The 19,366-nt window shown below is 40.3% G+C and overlaps 1 protein-coding gene and 1 long non-coding RNA gene across 5 annotated transcripts in view; one reads left to right on the top strand and one right to left on the bottom strand.

Moving 5' to 3' along the window:
• Positions 1-19,366, bottom strand: part of NUP153 (nucleoporin 153) — a 42,845-nt gene that overhangs the window by 3,404 nt on the left and 20,075 nt on the right. For 2 of the 4 annotated variants that reach the window (XM_082234180.1, XM_082234181.1), the window contains exons 9-18: positions 17,968-18,114; positions 16,162-16,214; positions 15,322-15,448; positions 13,965-14,105; positions 12,750-12,842; positions 12,473-12,563; positions 11,987-12,091; positions 10,427-11,047; positions 7,745-7,939; positions 4,487-5,350 (exon numbers count right to left, since the gene is read on the bottom strand). In XM_082234180.1, the coding sequence (XP_082090306.1) occupies positions 4,487-5,350; positions 7,745-7,939; positions 10,427-11,047; positions 11,987-12,091; positions 12,473-12,563; positions 12,750-12,842; positions 13,965-14,105; positions 15,322-15,448; positions 16,162-16,214; positions 17,968-18,114 (2,437 nt within the window). Of the gene's footprint in view, positions 1-2,447; positions 2,969-4,486; positions 5,351-7,744; positions 7,940-10,426; positions 11,048-11,986; positions 12,092-12,472; positions 12,564-12,749; positions 12,843-13,964; positions 14,106-15,321; positions 15,449-16,161; positions 16,215-17,967; positions 18,115-19,366 lie in introns of those variants that run through there. The other 2 variants (XM_082234183.1, XM_082234182.1) reach the window with 2 other exon arrangements.
• Positions 6-6,966, top strand: LOC309538861. The gene is made up of 2 exons (XR_014222410.1): positions 6-1,100; positions 6,686-6,966. It is a non-coding gene; the product is annotated as an uncharacterized lncRNA (long non-coding RNA).

Genomic DNA, 19,366 nt, shown 5'->3' with positions numbered 1-19,366 from the left:
GAAAGTGAAAGGGATTAACATTATTTTTAGAAAGAAATGAAGATGCAGAGTAAAGCTAGATCACAGAATCTGTGTTGGCTTGTATATCAAAGATCCAGTGCAGGAAACCCACTACTATGACATCTCTGATAGGTAACCACCCAGCCTCTTTTTAAACGTCTCTGATGAAGGAAAGTCCAATAGCAGTTTGTTTCACTGCCAAACAGCTTATATTGTCAGAAATGTTTAGCTGAAATTTAGGTTTTTGTAATTTGCACTTTGTTGGATTAGGGTCTACCCCATGGAGTAACAGAAAACAAATTTGCTCCATCATCTGTGTGATAGATATCAAATACAGTGGTACCTCTGGTTACAAACTTAATTTGTTCCAGAGGTCCGTTCTTAACCTGAGATACCACTTCAGCTAATGGGGCCTCCTGCTGCTGCCACCGTGCGATTTCTGTTCTCATCCTGGGGCAAAGTTCTTAACTCGAGGTACTACTTCCGGGTTAGCGGAGACTGTAACCTGAAGTGTTTGTAACCCAAGGTACCACTGTATTTGAAGATGGCTATCAATATCACCTCTTAACCATATCTTCCCCTGGGTAAACACAAACATCTCCTTCAACCTTTCCTCATAGGACCTGGTTCCCAAGCCCCTCACCATCTTTGTTGCCCTCCTCTGGACTAACTCAAATTTCAGTAGAATGCAGAGCACTGTGGTGCCCAGAACTGTACATAGCAGATCAGGTGAGTGTTACCAAAATGACAACAGTCTCTGACCTCAGGCTTACTATCTAGAAGTCTAGATAAACACAGATCTCTACATTTATCTTTCAAATTCATTTTGTTAGCTTTGGCTCAGTTCATCATCATCTTGAATCCTGTCTTTTATCCCTTCCTCAACAGTTGTAAAACTAACTGTGGATCTTAACTGGACAACTTCCACTTCTATTCACTGGCTGAGAAGTAGAAAGCTAGATTTTAGATGCCATAAAGGATTTCAGGAATTGTATGTGGAAATGTCCATGAGAAAATTCACCTAAGAATCCTACGAAAGCTATACCATGTTTTGCACAAATGGCATCACAGTTATGAGACACAATGGCCAGTCATTTTAGGTATGACAACTGCTGTCTAATAAATCATGATTTACTGAACTTGGGACAAGCACTATGCTCAACATGATTTCTTCTCTAATGAGCCATAGCACAAAGCTAAATCACAAACAGTTGCCCATTATATTTGCACCAGGAAAGTATGATTTAATTAATTAAAAATAAATGTTAATAAAGTTAAATAAAAAGCAGAATATCAAACTTGAATTTTCAAAACCTGGTTTGCAGTTGGGAGATGAGGTCACAATTTCTCAGTTCAGATGTTAAAAGAAATTATTGTTTTAACACCCCATAAAGAGGATGGGATGTGCAGGCACAATGCTCCTTCTGATAAACCATAGATAATTTAAACCAATGTTGCCTGAAATGGGTCAGCACTATGCTTGCACCAAGGCATAGGACTGCTACACCAGGTTGATCAATTGCCACCCACTTTGCAATAAGATAGCCTGATGTCAGGTGACATGAAAACAGGGTTGACATAGATGTGTTTGTGTGCCAGAACATGGTCTAAATAGCAAGGCCTTGATTGAACCTTGCAGTTGCTCTACCAACCACATGCAAATGACAATGCAACAATGCAACAGTGGCAGAACAGCAGAGGGTGTCAAATTTGTATTCTTGGTCTGATATTCCTTCTCCTTTTCACCTTGAATAAACCCTGGCCTATGTTGGTAAACATTTTCCCAACCAGCCTCTTTTCACTCTTCACTCTATTCCTTCTTTATGCTTCTCCTATAGCTCCTCTGTGTTTAGCTCCTATGTTGATCTTCTCTTCAACTTCACATACTGTTCTCTTGGACATACTCTCATTACTTCCAAAAAACCTTCCTTTCAACTCTCCCATTTCCTGTATCATTCTATTTTTCTCCTTCAGAATGTTTCCAAAATTCTTCAGTGGGCGGTGCTTGCATTCTCTCTCTTTCCTTTACTAGTACTGCTTTTGACTTGCTTATTCCATTTTCATTACTTTTACTGGAGGGGAAAACTCAAATTTCTAATTATGTATGCAAAATGCAAATACTCAGTGGCAGCTACATAAATGTGAAGTACAGCATCTTATTTTTATATCCCAGGATCTCCTCCACCTCCTTCCAATATTCTATTTTTTCTGTTTCCATTGTTTTGTCTGATCTTAAAAAAGCATGAATAGCATTTTTTAAACTAATGTTATTATTTTCCTCAACAGTCTTTACTTTTCTCCCTCTCCTTTATATTTTGTTTTAATTTAGTAAAACTGTAGTAAAACTCTTTAGTAAGAGAGACTGATTCCTAGGATCTACAATGTTCTGTTATAGGTGTCCTATATAATCTTCCTTTTGCTTCCATTATCCATGTCTTTATCTTAAACTGTTTTTAACCTATTGACTTACATCTCCATTTCTCTGCTCACGATCTTGCCTCTTATCTCAATAGTTCTGGATGCCTCACCAAGTGTCTTCTCACTAAGCTCCTATTTCATCTAAAACCAAACACATTGGTTTTGCCTCCTGCCTGTTCTTTCTCAATTCTTCTTTCACGAAATTATTTTTCCCTTTCCTTACATTTACTTTGATTATTTTCTCACATAATTCCCTTGTCTTCAAATCCAGTTTTTCTTCTTAACTCTAAGATCACTAGTCTCTTTCTATAATGGGGACACTTTTACATCCCCTTTTTGCAGACTCAATCATTGTAATGTTTTATATTCCTCCTCCATCTTAAAAATCTGTTCTCAATTCTTCTGTTCATTTGATGTTATGTACACTGCTTTGACCATATAATTCCCATGTCCAATTTCTAATATTGGCTTCCTTTTCCATCTTGCATCTATCATAAGTTGTTACTGAACTTTGTGTCTTCGTTCTCTTGCTCCATGCTATCTCTCTCCCCTTGTAATAAATAATAAAACAGTAATTATAAGACCCTGTTGTTCTGTGGTTATTTCCCTGATTGTAATTTCCCCCCAGCTCCTATGAAATAATTCATTCATAATTATCCACGTGCAAAGATTGTTACGTACAATTCTCGTTCAATTAATGTATTCATTTTTTCAAAGTATGATTCCTGTTCCAATTTCCTACTCTGAAACCATTGCTTTCTTTAAGAGCTGTTGTTTAATATTGGCTATTTGACCAGTAAAAAAAACCCCAACTCAGTGAACTTGATAGTCAAGCATTTAAAGCATTAATTTAGAAAAGCTATAAGAGATACTGATGCCAAGGACAAAATTTAAATAACTGATGAAAATTAAACCATTAAATATTGCAAACAGTTATTTATAGCCAACTATGTTATGCACATTAAATGTGCCAAATATGTTCAAAAGATTGAAGAGTTCTTCTTAGTTATTTGGGACCCCTAAGGCAGCCAACAAAATTTGTCATGGTTTATTTGATATTCACCCTGGAAACTGAAGTACCCACAAATACATTTTCGTTTAATGTTTTATAATCAGCCACTGTAAAGACCTACAGCCTGGTAATAAGTCATTCAACTGAACAGCATCCCAAACCTAATGGTGACAGCAGTTTCCAAAAGCTGGCAATTAAATGACCTATGCACAATCCTAAGGATTTATAATCAGAAATGGCTGCTGTTCCGTAGCAAAAGAACATCTACAATATTCACTTAAGATATTTAAGTGTAAATAATAGTTCCCACTACCAACTCTTCTAAAATAAACTCAGTTTGTCTTAATTAGGTTTGCTATCAGAATTCTTAAATAAAATGTTTGTAAGACTCCAATTTAGAAGATCAAATGAGTTGTTACAAAGCATCACATTTGCACCCTGTTTACAGGCAGGTTGCCTGAGCTTGCGCTGAGCTTTATCGAGAGATTACAGGCCTACAGGAACTGCGTACCTTATTTGTATGGCTAGTTTCCCACTGTAGGCCTTAAGCCATGGGTAGGCAAACTAAGGCCAGGGGCCGGATCCAGCCCAATCACCTTCTAAATCCAGCCCATGGATGGTCTGGGAACCAGTGTGTTTTTACATGAGTAGAATGTGTCATTTTATTTAAAATGCATCTCTGGGTTATTTGTGGGGCATAGGAATTCATTCATTTTTTTTTTCCAAAATATAGTCCGGCCCCCCACAAGGTCTAAGGAACAGTGGACCGGCCCCCTGCTGAAAATGTTTGCTGACCCCTGCCTTAAGCTATCCAAGGGGTATTTGCCTTTTCCAAGAACACTGCCCATTTCAAAATAAAACACTTCTGTAGGCTTTCAAAAAGTGGTGTTCATTAACAGTATATTTCAGAAGCAAAAGGACAACAACAGAGATAATATTACAAGCCTCTATCATTGATCTCAGGGTCTCTTCATAGTTCAGTTTCTTAAATCACCTGTCAAAAAAAATCCGTTCCACAACATTATGGTATAAATTATAAGGAATTTTTGTACCTACCTGCAGTGCTTGCTTGTGCTCCAAACATAAAAGCAGGCTTTGCTTGTTGTTCAGTTTCTTTCTCTGCTGGTTTTGCTAGGCTGAAACTAAATCCAGATTTTGCTGTGCTGTCATCTTTGGTTTGCTCTGCCTTCGCAAATGGAAACATGGGTTGTGCCTTTGATTCTTCATTTTCTGCTTTCTTTCCAAATACTGATGGATAGGAAGGGGCAACAGTGTCCGGTTTTTCATCTGTCCTTCCCAAAACAAGCTGCGGGGTGGGCACGGATTCTACATTACCAAAAGTAAAACCACCTTTTGTTGAAGGGTTTTCATCTTTTTTCTCCTCCACTTTCTTAAAGGAGAAGGGAGTGACTGAAGTTTCCTTTTCCTCTGTATTACCAAATTTGAAACCGCTTATTCCAGTTTTACTCTCAGGTGCAGCTGCAGAGGCTGTGGAACCTGTACCGAAAGTAAAGCCTCCTCCAGCAGGCTTGCTAAGTCCCTCTTTCTTCTCTTGCTGTCCAAGGTTAGCTATTCCAAACTGAAATGATGTAGAAGGTGTACTTTTAGCCCCAGAGGGAAGTCCAAAGTTGAAACTACTATTGCTCTTGCCATCTTTCACACTGTCCTCCGATTCAGATTCCAAAGGAAAGCTTCCCAGTTTGGACCCTTCTGTTTTCGAGAATTTAAAGCCTCCAGTCATTGTGTTTGTTGATGATCCCAGCTCTGATGTAATACCAAATTTGAATCCTGTTTGCTCTCCAAATTTGAAACTTTTTTCTGCATTTCCCAGTGTCTGAGGCAGCTCTGATGGTGATGACTGAATACCAAATTTGAAGGAAGTAGTAGATGGGACTGTAGAAACAGCAGCAGTTCCAAAACCTGAAAATAACATAAAACACCAAATGTGTTACAAACCCAACATAACCTTTTTTTATACAGGGAAATGCTGCAGGGTCGAGTCTTAATTGTTTTGTAAATCAATCATAGCAACATATTTATGTGAAAAAAATGTTTTTTGTTAGAAAAATAATCATTCTCACTTCCCAATACTGTGACTTCTCTTCACCACCATAACTGGTGTTATAATAACTCATTCTACCTCACGGATTACTGATGAGTTCAGGTTAGGAAATAAAGAAGCACAGAGTAATTTGGAAAGAGGATAAATGTATTTTCCTCAGTAAATTTGAAGATGGCCTCAGCATCATTCACATAAAGTGAATAGAGGTGTACGTAAAATGTTACTGAAAGAATTAAAAATATTCTATTAAGGTAATGTAATTATACACAGGGTGTGACATGACAAGTGTGACTACACATGGCCACATTCTGGGGAGATTTAATGAATTCTATTTGAAGACTAGGATATTCTATAAAAGTATGTTTTTTCAAAGGCCACTTGCCTTTTTAAAAGCAAATTTAGCAAATTTCACTGGAATGAAATCAGTCCCCCTGCTTGTAAAGTGCATGCCCTGAATGCTGAGGGATGGGGAAAGGAGAGGAGAGGGAGCCAGTGTAGACAGGAGAGGACTATCCCTGAGGAATGCAGGAAAATCTTACTTTGAAAGTGGGGCGGGGGGCGGGGGAGGGAGCAGCAGCAGCACAATTGCTACAAATGGGTTAATAAACATGTACACCGCTCTCAGGCTGCCAAGACTTGCTGGTAGCAGAGAGCAGCATGCGGGCATGAGCCCTCATCACCTGGAATTGGAAGGTTCAGTAAAAGGAAATTGAGAAGAGCTTGCTTTCATTCAGTCTGGGACCTATCCCCATAAAGTGCTCAACTGCACCAAGCCCAGTTTCTCTACTCCCCCCCCCCCCCAGTAAGAGGGGGAAACTGCCATTTAAAGGGCTGCAGAGATGGGAAAGTGAAGTTACAGGAGGTATGTGCTCCTGATTCAGGAATTGCTGGTTTGAGGATTGGACAAGGCTCTGGAAGATAAATCTTAAGTTTACGGATTGTACTTTAATAAAAGAGAATTACCTGAAAATGATGTATAGGTGGTATATCACCCCAGTTAAATTAGCAAAGATGTACAAAACAGAACAAAAGATTTTCTGGAGATGTAAAGAAAAGGAAGGGACGTTTCACCATATGTGGTGGGAATGTAAGATTGTAAAAAATTATTGGGAAATGATTTATAATGAATTGGTAAAAAATGTTTAAAGTAACATTTGTAAAGAAACCAGAAGCTTTTCTGTTGGGTATTTGAGGACAAGATGTGAAGAAAGAAATGAGGACACTATTTATATATACGACAAGAGCAGCAAGAATTCTAATAGCACAAAACTGGAAGATGGGAGAAATACCATCCAAAGAACAATAGCATGAAAAGTTGATGGAATATGCAGAATTAGAAAAATTGACAGATAAACTGTGTGAAAACGATAATAGTGACTTTGGAAAAGAATGGGAACCTTTTGTAACATATCTGCAGAAACAATGTAAAAGTATGGACTCTTTGGCAGGTTTTAAATAAACATACATAATGTAATCAGAGAGAACAATGTGATAGTATATTACTACAGTATACATAAGAAGCAAAATGCAACAAGTGGTTTAACAAACCAGAAATGGAAATGGAGGGAAGCCAAGTGGGAGGAGGGAATTTATAAAACGATTGCTTGGTTAAGTTGAATAATGTATGATATATTTATGAAAACCAATAAAAACTGATTAAAAAAAAGGAACGGCTAAGCTTAGGCCCAGGACAAATGCTACTCTCTAGACCTCTCTACCTAGTCCTTGGGACTTCCCCAGGCAACATACCCCTTTCTGGCCCTGCCTTGAACCCTTGAGTGATTTTGTCAGCTGCACTGCATTCCTGAAAGCAGACAATGCCTGTTGGCTGCCTGGAGGAGAAAGGGTTGGGGGGGGGGGCAATTAGACCCAAAGGTTCCTTAACTTGATAGGGTGAGGGGACCTTTCAGAGTTTAAAGGATATGGGGATAAATTGGAGGTGTATCCATTGCAGATGTGATCTATATTCACTCCTTTGTTTTCACTGAATGTGCACTCAACATAGATTTGAATTTGCAGCTCTCATCCACATTGAGATGTACTTTTCAGGTACTTTTATCTGACTTAGCTGAGCAGTTTTGGATCCAACAAGTGACACAACTGCAGAAAACTGCTTCTGGGCATGGCTCTCCTTATTCAGAGGTGAAAGCCTGAGTCATGGGTAGAAGGGCAAATTAAAAAGGAGGAGAAAATTAAGGAGCAGAATACGCACACATGATTTTTTTGAGAGAGCATTTATACTCTTTACCTACCTTTGAGTTCAGTCTTGCTGCCTGGTTTTGAACTCTCACAAGCAACACACTTTGTGGCATCTGCTTTGTTTTGTACTAAGCATGTTTCGCAGTCCCAGCTTCCCTCCGGCTTCTTGAATTTGTCTAAGCCTAGAAATCCTCCAGAAAGAGCAGGTAAAGAGGAAGCACTGCTACTCACCACAGGCACTGAACTTCCTAGATAATGAAACATAGCATAAAGTAAACCATTAGCAGTTCTGCCCATGTAGACCCAAAACAAAGCTGAAAATACCTATTTGAAACTTGCAAGAGAAACTTAGAAATTGAATTATCCAAACTGCAATAATTGCCCTTTGACGAAGGGAAACTTAGGAAAACTTGCTATGTTAAAGCAATCTAAACCATCTAAATTAAAATGATTTATACTCCTAGAATTTAGCAATTTTTCCTGCTCTGTCCTAGCAAGTGCTATTTGTGTATTCTTCATCTGAAGCAACAATTAAAGTTGCCCATACTTTTTAATTGTTAGGTATTCCAGTTTATGACATTTTTTATGTCTATATTTTTATGGGGAAATAGGTGATATTTTCTTCAATGTCTTCATAAGAGATCTCAGGTGAGGTTGAAAGGGAAAAATATTTGTAAACCAACTAGAGTATTTTGAAATCACCAGAACCGTAATTTTGACAAGGGAAATTATCTTCTTAAATTCAGTACTATAGTAATTAATATACCAGTGACAACCTCATGAACTTTAACTGTTCAGGGTAACATGCAAAATAGTTTCAGAAAGCTATAAAATTCCATTTATTTCATGAATAACTGGGAGAAAATTACTGTTATTATATTTTCTTTCCATTTTAGGGGCACAATATAAAAATCTGCATTGTTTTACCATCAAAATAAAATCCAGGTAGGAAAGGCAATAAAAGGTAACTGCCTTGAACTTCAGTTTGGGCTTCTAAGAGATCAGACTTAATCAGAGTGAAACTAAAGTTCATAAGAGCCTATCTAGTTTGCTACATGAGTACAGAATTTCAGGTTAGGGTGACGTCTTAGTCCTAGTGTCAAGTTTATTTCTTGAAGTCACATGGATGAATGAACTATCAGTTATAAAAATACAGAAAGGAACAGTGAAAAACAGCATGTGCCCTTTTCAGAATCCCTCCACTTTACTTCCAACAAAAGGCATTACTACATTATATAGTAGCAAAACTTTGATACAGTGGTGCCCCGCAAGACGAATGCCTCACAAGACGAAAAACTCGCTAGACGAAAGGGTTTTTCGGTTTTGCGTTGCTTCGCTAGACGAATTTCCCTATGGGCTTGCTTCGCAAGATGAAACGTCTTGCGAGTTTGTTTCCTTTTTCTTAAAGCCGCTAAGCCGTTAATAGCCGTTAAGCTGCTAATAGCTGTGCTTCACAAGACGAAAAAAAAACGCAAGACGAAGAGACTCGCGGAACGGATTAATTTCGTCTTGCGAGGCACCACTATATTGTCCAAAGGTGTCAATAGGCTGAGACACTATTTATAACTGCTGACCACCATGTTAGCTTGGTTACCATACCACATAGGGACAGAAATAAGGGTTGAGAACTGGAACTTTAACTATAAATAGGTAATATGGGGGTAATATCCAACTAAGTTCTACTCAGTGTAGACCCAGTAGGTGGAACTGAGCAATGCACTATTACAAATGTTCTGTTTGTGCAAGTGTTGCAGCTTGCCAAATGGAATAACTACCCTTGCCATGCTGTCCTGGTGGGGGGCGGGGGTCCTCCTGAAACACCAACCCCTGAGCCAATTTCATGGACATGAGGCGAGGGGCCCTGTTGTGAAAGCTGAGGTCGTTGTGCAGGGCTTCTGCTGACAGGGTGCATTAGGTGAATCCTACCCACTGAAATTAATTAACCTAAGTTAGTCATGCCCCCTAACTTCAATGGATCTACTGCAAGTGGGACTAGCACTGGATATAACTCAAATACAGGTGGTGACCATTTTAAGGGTAAAGGTACCCCTGCCCGTACGGGCCAGTCTTGACAGACTCTAGGGTTGTGCGCTCATCTCACTCTAGAGGCCGGGAGCCGGCGCCGTCCAAAGACACTTCCGGGTCATGTGGCCAGTGTGACAAAGCTGCTCTGGCGAGCCAGCACCAGCGCAGCACACGGAAACGCCATTTACCTTCCCACTATAAAGCGGTACCTATTTATCTACTTGCACTTTTTAAAGGTGCTTTTGAACTGCTAGGTGGGCAGGAGCTGGGACCGAACGACGGGAGCTCACCCCGCTGCGGGGATTCGAACCGCCGACCATACGATTGGCAAGTCCTAGGTGCTGAGGTTTTACCCACAGCGCCACCCGCGTCCCTCAGGGTGACCATTTTAGGCGCATCCAAATGGTGTGCACAGACACGCAGGTCCTTTTGGATCCAAAATGAAGGTGGGGCATGCTCCGCTGATGAGCGCAGGGGCCAGAAACGGAACCCACGGATGAAATGTTAGTCTGTACTTCCATATGTTCTTACATATTAAAACTCCAGTAAATATTCAGTGGTGCCCTCTATTGTTTTCTTTTCAAGATAGGGTTCTTCACACAGCACAATGCCTGTTTCCTCAAAACTAAGTTCCATGCCGTAATAAAGATGTTTAGGATTATAGATGGATATGTCCCACCCTAATCAATGACCAAATACGGCAAACTCACCTGGTTTGTCCGACTGACAGGCAGCACATTTGCTATCCTCTGCCTTATTTGACACTAAGCACACAGAACATTCCCAAGCATCTTTTGGCTTCTTGAATTTGTCTCCAAATCCAAAACTGACTGTGAGATCAGTAGAGCCAGAAGAGGAAGTCACTGTTGTTACATTGTCTGTGACTGCAGGAAACACAAAGGCTGGTTTTACTCCTGTCCCAGGTTTTGGTGTCTCACATGCCACACATTTTGTAGCCTCCGGTTTGTTCTGGACCAAGCAAGTATCACAGTCCCAAGTTCCAGCTGCTGCCTTAAACTTGTCTCCAAAGCCCTGTGTCCCCTTTGTAGAATGAGCTGCTTTCAAGGCTGAGTTAAACTGAGTACCAGTCTGCTTAGTACCATCTGACATCGGCACTTTAGCGGCTTGGCAGGCTACACATTTGTTATCTGCCAGCTTGTTTTGCACAAGACACGTATCGCACTGCCAATGGGCTGACCCTTGTTTCAAAGCATCTCCAAGTCCTGAAACGGTTCCGGAGAAAGTACTTATTGCAGGCCTTGTATAAACTACTGTGCTTGCTGTAACAGGTGGCGCGGCTGCGGTTGAGTATGTGGTTGAAGATGCAAAGCCTAAGAAAGAGAAAAGGAAATAGTCTGAGTTCCTAACAAAGACTCTACTTTTACATGAAAGCCAAGCAAATGATTTTAAAACAGAAGATTCATTGATGAACCATACTGCGCAAATGGTTATGCAGGCACAGAAATAGCTGGGTAAGAAGAATGGCTATCATAGTATGGTAAAAATCACTGCATATAACATGAAACCCTTACACAAATATGTATACATATTGTTGGCACTTGCAGTCTCTGTTCCAACCAAATTATTGAACAAATCAGAAATTTATACAGAAAACTGAGTTTGAAACCTTTGTAATTCATACCAAACCAATGAAAGGTCCACATTCTAAAATTTATGTTATCCAGATTTATCTTGAGTCGAGCAATGATAAATGTAGGTAACAATGGAAATTGATTTGAAATTCCCTATTCCTAAAGAAAGCTGGCAATATATTTGAAAGTTGGAGACAATACTCTCTCTCAATGTGGCTATTCATTTTTTCAAAAATTGGCATTATTGGTATTATATATGAGACTGGATTAAGAAAAAATATAGAGGGCCAGATTTAACTGCTTGATCCTGCTAGCAGAAGCCCATACAACTACTTCCATCAAAGCAATGAGGCTTTCTGCCTCCTCTCCCCCTCCCGCCCATTTGGCTCTGAGAACCTGCCCCCCCCACCAGAGGAAGGAGAGGGGAAATCATTCCTTTGGGCAAGCAGAAATGCTGGCACTGATAGAACGCTTATTACAGTGCAACATCCCTACAACTGTTTTCTTTAAAGTGCCATATTAATCATAGAATCATAGAAATGTAGAGTTGGAAGTGACCCTGAGAGTTATCTAGTCCAACTCTCTGCAATTTCAAGACTCAAAACCAAGGCCCTGAGATTACGGGTCTCATTGTCAATTATCATTTAACACTAAATGAAACCTCATCAACCGACTCACCAGGACTCTTTAAAATATCCAGCACACTTCCTTCTTTCAGGACTTTTGCAGGCTTAAAGGGACCATCATACTCATGATCTCTCTTACTGCTGATGCTATTGACCGCTGCAAGTGTGAAGAAAATAATAGTTTTACAAGGTTCATGGCTCGGACCCTGTTGTGTGTACTTATGAGGATCCACCAACACATACACACAAAAACACACCTGACTACACACAACCCATCTTAAAAATTTTCATAAGGTAGCTTACTGGATGAAGCACAAACTTCTTGCTGTCCATAGAAGCTAAATGATATATTTCATTGGAAGTCAGACACATATGCTTGGATAAGGGTCTATTTAAACTGGATTGTACTCAGAATGGAGGCCGGGAATACATTTGCTTCTGATGTCACACGGAATGGAAAGTTTTAAAAGCCTAACCAAAATTCAATCTTAATTCCCCACCTGGAGAAAATGTTTGCATTAAATGCCAACTTAATTACCTGCATTACTCTGAGGCAATACTGCGGTATCCTTGGGTCTTGAAGGATCAGATGATTTTGCAACAGGAACACTAAATTTGAATGCACCAGCCTGGCAGGAGATAAAATTTAAAAGTCAAAAGAAAACAACAGCCTAGTTTACATAGGCTCATAAATGTGAACTGCAGATTTCTGGTTCCTAACACTGAATTTCCAAGGTGAGTATTAAACAGATTTTTATCTCTATCATTCCTGTCTTTCTTCTGCCACAAGTATTACTTATACATTTTTTACTTACAGACACTGATGGCAGCACTTCTGCTTCTGTCGATTTTACAATTGGAGATGAAAATCTGTACACAGGACTGCTAGCATTACTGGCTGGTTGCACCTAATTATTTAAAAGAATTGCATTTTAATAGCTTGAATGAAGTGAATTATAAGTCACTGGTTAATAATGCAAAAACAAATGCGCTCAAATTAGAAGGTGACTTTTGGCATGGATCCAAAGCAATCCATTCCGTTTCTCAAACAGCAGCTGTCCTTTTCTGTGCCTATACACTATACAACATATGACAAGATGTTTAGAAGACTAAGAAGAGTTTCAAAAGCAGTTTGTAATAAGACACAGCAATTGTGCTAATGTTTATAGTAGTAGGGCCACATCCACAGCACATCCTGAAAGCACTCTTTCTTACACTACTTTGAGGGTCATGGCTTCCCCCAAGAAATCCTGGGAACTACAGTTTTCAAAGATTGCCGAGAATTGGTAGGAAACCCTTAACAAACAACAGTTTCTCGGATTATGTTGGGGACATGGCTGTTGTTGACAATACCCATTCTGTTTCTGAGCTCCTAACTTCTTAGCTCTTGTAACTGCCAAAGGGGAAAAACCTACAAAGAGAACTGAAGCCTTATCTCCATAAAGCTTGCTGCATAAACTTTTGACAAACTGTTGCACTGAACAAGGCCACCCCCATAAAGAGCTTGCTATGCAGCAGCTCAGAGTAGCTGACACAAGCATAAAAAGCCAGTTTTTTAAAAAGAAAAAGAAAAAACATTTGCCTTGATATCACCAATATGGCAACCATGTTACTATCAACAATCACTTATCATGAACCATTACTGCAGGGGTGCTACAAAGCCCAAAGCACGAACTGCCTTGGGACAATTTTTTTACAGATCGCACGCCAGTGAAGGGCTGGGACCAGAAACAAAAGTGGGTGAAGCAACCAATGCAACTCTTACATCCTGGCCATGCAGAAGTCAGAGGCACCCTCTCTCCATCCAGGCAAGCAGCATTCTCACAGTTCAAGGATACATTCCAGACAGACAGACACACTCAGGGTGGGCAAAGAAAGGGCCAGTGAAGGGTGGGGCTGTCCTTTAGGGGATTCTCAAATAGCACATGGCTGAAAATTAAAGTCAGGTGAATAGACAAAGAGTTTGGGTGAATCTACGGGAGAGAACAGGTAGAATATGCAAGCAAAACCTTGATTCATGCACAATTTACCTTTTTAGCCACTGATTGTGCAGAACTGACAGGCGTAGATGAGACAGTAGTACTGCTAGCAAGCAGGCCAAAGCTGAAGTTTGGCAAAGATGACGTACTGATGGGCAAAGATATTTCTGGTAGCACTGGCATATCAATTTCCTAGAATGGAACAATGATGCAATTATTTTCCAAGTTCCACTGAAACCTACATTTTAGTTCTACTCAGCCTATTTCGGCAGGAAAAAATGAAAGCAACACAACAAGTAATGAAACTGTTGTTGACTTTATCAATGAAATCCTAAAGAACTAAAAAACAACAAACAACCCCACACCAAAAGTACATACAGGGTAAATAAAAGCACCACAATAAATGAAATTTGGGGTGATACAGGATTTGACTGTTTTATAGCTCATGCGCCCTCCTATACCTGCAGACAGAGCCTTTCTCAGTAATAGCGAAAGCAATATACCATGAATTGTACCTATGTCTCAAAACATGGGAAACCCGGCCAGATGGATGGAGTATAATTATTATTATTTATAAAAACCTAGTGAGCTACAGCTTTCTGCTGCTGTAATTTGGTGCTGATTAGCGCTATACACAGCCACACCCAGCCACCTTGCAGAGCGTGCCTATATCATTAGAATATTTCCCCTCCTCTTCCATTCCTAAATTGGAGTATTAACCCTGCATATAAATCCTATACTCTGCTACAAAGCAGAGCATAGGCTTGGAAAGCTGTCTAAATCTAATGGACAGTATTCTACTAGCGAGTCCTGTCAGTACAAGAATTCCCACTTGTGCAATAGAACTCATCCTCCACAAATCTGCTCCAGAAGGTTGGGAGAAGTCGTGGAATAGCTTTAGGGGTGCACAGGAGGAAGGTGTTCTATTGCACATAGAAAAATCCTTGGGCTGCTGAACATTTGCCCTATGTTGGATTCCATCCAATGACTAAAATACTAAGTTTGTCCATTCAATCAGGCTGTGAATAAACAGCTTTGAAGCTCCAAACTACTCCATAAACGAGTACAGTGGTGCCCCGCAAGACGAATGCCTCACAAGACAAAAAACTCGCTAGACGAAAGGGTTTTCCGTTTTTGCGTTGCTTCGCTAGACAAATTTCCCTATGGGCTTGCTTTGCAAGACGAAAACATCTTGCGCTTTTTTTTTAAAGCCGCTTGAAGAGGTGCAGTTGCGGCGGACCGCGCTTCGCAAGACGAAAAACATCGCAAGACGAAAAGACTCTCGGAACGAATTCTTTTCGTCTTGCGAGGCACCACTGTACTTCAATTTCATTCATGCATACACATTGTTCTCTCTCTCTCTCTCTCTCTCTTTCTCTCTCTCTTGTAGTTGAACAAATAATCTTACCTCCTCTTGTGCAGGTTTTGATACATAGTGGACACCTCTTTCCCTTCTCATTTTGCCGCCACCAACTCCTACTGAAGGAGGAAGCCCATTGGTTGCAGAGGAACTGAACCTGGGATTTGTGACGCTGCTGAAAGAGAATCAAATATATGTTATATAGCTTTTCGGGGTCCTACAAACAAAGCAGCAACAAAGGATGTATATGCAAACTGATAATAGTGATATATCAATATATATTGGGGGGAGGGGATAAGCGACGCTGCCCAAAATGGCAAAGTGGCAAAAGTTAGCAAGCAGGGAAAACGAAAGCAAAAAACTGGGGGGGGGGGGGGGAATTACAGCTGACTTGCTGAGCTGAGCTTAAAGGACCAGGGAGGAAGAAAGCAGATGCGATATCAGCAGCTAGCACATTCACATTAACCCATGGTTTGGCACAGCGTTAAATGTGAACTTGTTTCCTAAGTAAAAACAGAGAAGAGTCTTGCGGCACTTCAAACACTGACTGCCCTTCTTGCATTTCCTTTTCCTCTGACCTCAGAGCCTTCAAATCCATGCCCTAGTGTGTATATAAACTTGAAGAACTGTATTGCGAATGAAGTGGATTCTAATCCATGCCATACTAGCACTGTAGTCTTCAAGGTGCCACAAGACTCTTTACTGTTTTCGTAACACAAAACTAACACAGCTACCCCTCTGGAAACTTTTTACATAAACATATCTCTGTTATTATGCCTATTATTTAATTGTCTCCTTTGCATAAGGGACAAATGAACAGTATACTAATGAAAAACCCATAAGAGCAATTATAATATGTCTTTTAGATTTAGGATATACATCACATACCTTTCTGGTGATTCTATCTTCTGCTCTGCTGCCAGATTTTTCTCTTGTACTCCCTGTAAAGGATAAAAATATACTTTAGGTTTTAATTCTTTTTTTCTGATTCGCTATTCCTAAAAAAAAGAGAGAGGCTAAACGTTGGAGCATGTAACAGGAAGCCACTGATCCTTGTTTACGCAAATGCCTTTCTCATGTACACTTAAGCTTTATATGGCTTTTTGCAGAAGTACTCCTTTACTGCCCCCTGCTGCCTGAAGTTATCCAAATAAATCTCTTCCACCACAAGCTGTATTTCTTAGGAGCAAGGTTCATGTGACAATGCCTGTCTACAGCAATTACCTACTCCACAAAACATCCTGCAGGATCACAGAGATAGGGCTAGATCCAGTAGCGGCTCTGCAGTAGTGGAAGCACTTCTGCAAGGTAGGACACTTGATTTTCACCAATTCCCTCCTACCCAGTGCAGCCCTGTTTCCCCCCAATTTCTGGTCAGGGTTGGGAGACCCTCCAGAACTGTATGGGTAATGGTGCAATGGGCTGCAATTGGTAAGGGGGGCTGGCAGGTTCCCCTGCCTTTCACAAGCAGAAGAGCTTCCACTAATGCACAGCTGCCATTAGATACAACCCTCATTAAATAAGCAAGTTCATTTATTTTCAATAGGAAAATTAAGTCCCTATGATTCACTATAGGAGAATGAACTTAATTTCTCAGATACATTCTGAGATACAAAATGCAGAAAACGTGAAAAGAATTTCCCTTTCAAAAACGTCTGCCAACTTAAAAGCAAGCTAATGTGGTTTTTGCAACTTGAAATATTTGTACAACATCTTTAGTAAATCTTACCCATGTCATACCCCATGAACTACTCAACAATTATGGGGTCTTTTGTTCTAGGTTTCTTCCTCCTCCCTCCTTTTCATTTTTTTTTTTAAATACATTTAACCCTAATCCCATCTGGAGTCCAATCTACCACACTGAAATAAATGGAAAGGTAAAGCTGCAAAACGCCTAAGCCCTTTCTGTCCTCAGCAAGTTCTCAAAATAACCTTGCATTTTCTCTGCACCATAATTTTCATTTTTTGTAGTTTTATCACTTAAAGAGCACTGGCTTATACGTTTTCAGTTTCCATAAAATAATTCTGAACATTTCTGTGTATACCCCCCACAAACCAAACCCTATTACTAAGAACTGTTCAACCCCAGGTGTAAATTTTATCCTGGAGGTTAATTCTGCAAGTTGAATTTATCTTGATGCAGGAGTCTGCTTGCATAGTGCAAAGCTGAAACACTGGATTCTAGTTTGTAAGTAAAGTAAAATAAAGTACAACAACAACAACAACAACAACAGCAGCAACAACAACAACAACAGACTACTGGGGTTCTTTGGACTACTGTGAATATTTAGTTTTGAGGATAGTCTTTCACCTATTCATCTCTCCCACTTTCTCCCCTAGGGCTTCCTGATAGTCAAATGAGGAATTTCAAGATAACATTGTGCCCTAGAAGCTTCTGTGCTAGACTGTGTGTTTGGAATGAGATACCAGTAAAATGTCGTGTGTCCCCCCCCCCCCCGGTTGAACTAGATTAATTGTGAAATCAATTGTTAACTTTATATCCAGCTACAACTTTTAAAGGGATCCACTGGAATCCCAGTTATCAGACTGATACTGTCAAAAGGAAGTGTGTGAGCGTTTAAACTGTAAAGCAGCCACTGGGTTCCCCCATCAGATCAGGGTGTGATGGTATTGGGGAAGAGGGAGCTTGCGGTTAAAGATGGTGTAGAGTCAGCAGCTTTGAAGTATACATACCTTATGGTTAATCTCTATTCTCTGTCGAATCTTGCCTGATTCGGTAGCAGATGGTAGAGATGGTTTAAAATATTGTGAACGACTCATTGACAGTGGAACGGTCTTTGGAGTCACAAGCTTCTGGACTGGAGGATAATGGGATTCAGCCTTTAAATGAAACAGTGTTGAATTAATCAAAACCAATCTGAATAAAGCTGGGTAATGCTATGTATGTATGTACACCCCCCATGTCTGTACATGAAAGGTGGTTATGCACATGTTTCAATGGTCTTGAACAAATACAAATGCATACCTTATTACCAATTTTATTTAAAAACAATTTGTGGTTACCTAAGACTCGTGAAATGTTCCCATTTAGTTGGGGAGCTGCTAGGAAATTTCCGCAAACCTTGCCATCAAGAGGTTAACTGTCAGACCTGAACTGAGATGTCTGGCAAGGAAATTAAGAGAGTTCCAGAATTTTCTTTTGCAGAGATAAGCTACATGTATGGCTTTTTTGTGACAGTACTCACTAGTAAAGTTTCGGCACCTTCTTTTCTTTTTTGCTGTAATGTCAGCCATGTTGTGCTGACACTCATGGCACTGTTATCAATACACGAGTACCAGCTCCTCTATTTTTATTTTATTTTTACTAAGTAAAGCCCTGCCTTTGTGTATCCCTTTCACCCTAAAACTGTGGGAAGGGAAGTCTTCAAAGCCACACTGGTGAAACGGATCGATACCTGAATTCCTGTTTTAGAAAGTGTCTACTTCTATGCCTGGGAGCAGATGGTGTCTCGGGTCTCCCACCGTGGAACGGATACAGCTTTTAATACAGTGAATGTATTTTTACTGTAGGAAAAGAGAATACTGCACTTCTTGTGTTAAGTTCCTAATCTGCATGAAGGGTTTCCTCCCCACCCTGGAGAAGTGTTTCTTACTACTAGAGGGAGTTGCGGGGGTAGTCTCAGGCTGTAGGGCAGGGTTTCTCAAACTTGGGTCCCCACTGGGGATGAAAGGAGCTGTTTTCCAACAACATCTGAGGACCCACTTTTGAAAAACCCTGCTGTAAGGGTCTCAGTCAGTCCTAATTGGGCGTGAGGATACCCATGTTTGATCTTGCGTCTTTGTTGTCAATGGCTGCTGTCCCTTTACAGTGGCACCACTGGTTATTTACTTAATTCATTCCGGAGGTCCGTACTTAACCTGAAACTATTCTTAACCTGAAGCACCACTTTAGCTAATGGGGCCTCCCGCTGCTGCCGCAGCACAATTTCTGTTCTCATCCTGAAGCAAAGTTCTTAACCCAAGGTACTATTTCTGGGTTAGCGGAGTCTGTAACCTGAAGCGTATGTAACCCGAGGTACCACTGTATTATCCAGGAGTGTTCAAGCATCTCTGGAGTTATTCCCTGCTTGCT

The sequence above is a fragment of the Podarcis vaucheri genome, assembly GCF_965113315.1.
Source record: "Podarcis vaucheri genome assembly, chromosome: 8".
Lineage (NCBI taxonomy): Eukaryota > Metazoa > Chordata > Lepidosauria > Squamata > Lacertidae > Podarcis > Podarcis vaucheri.
Note: the sequence above shows the minus strand (reverse complement) of the source record. Positions and strands in the feature narration are given on the sequence as shown.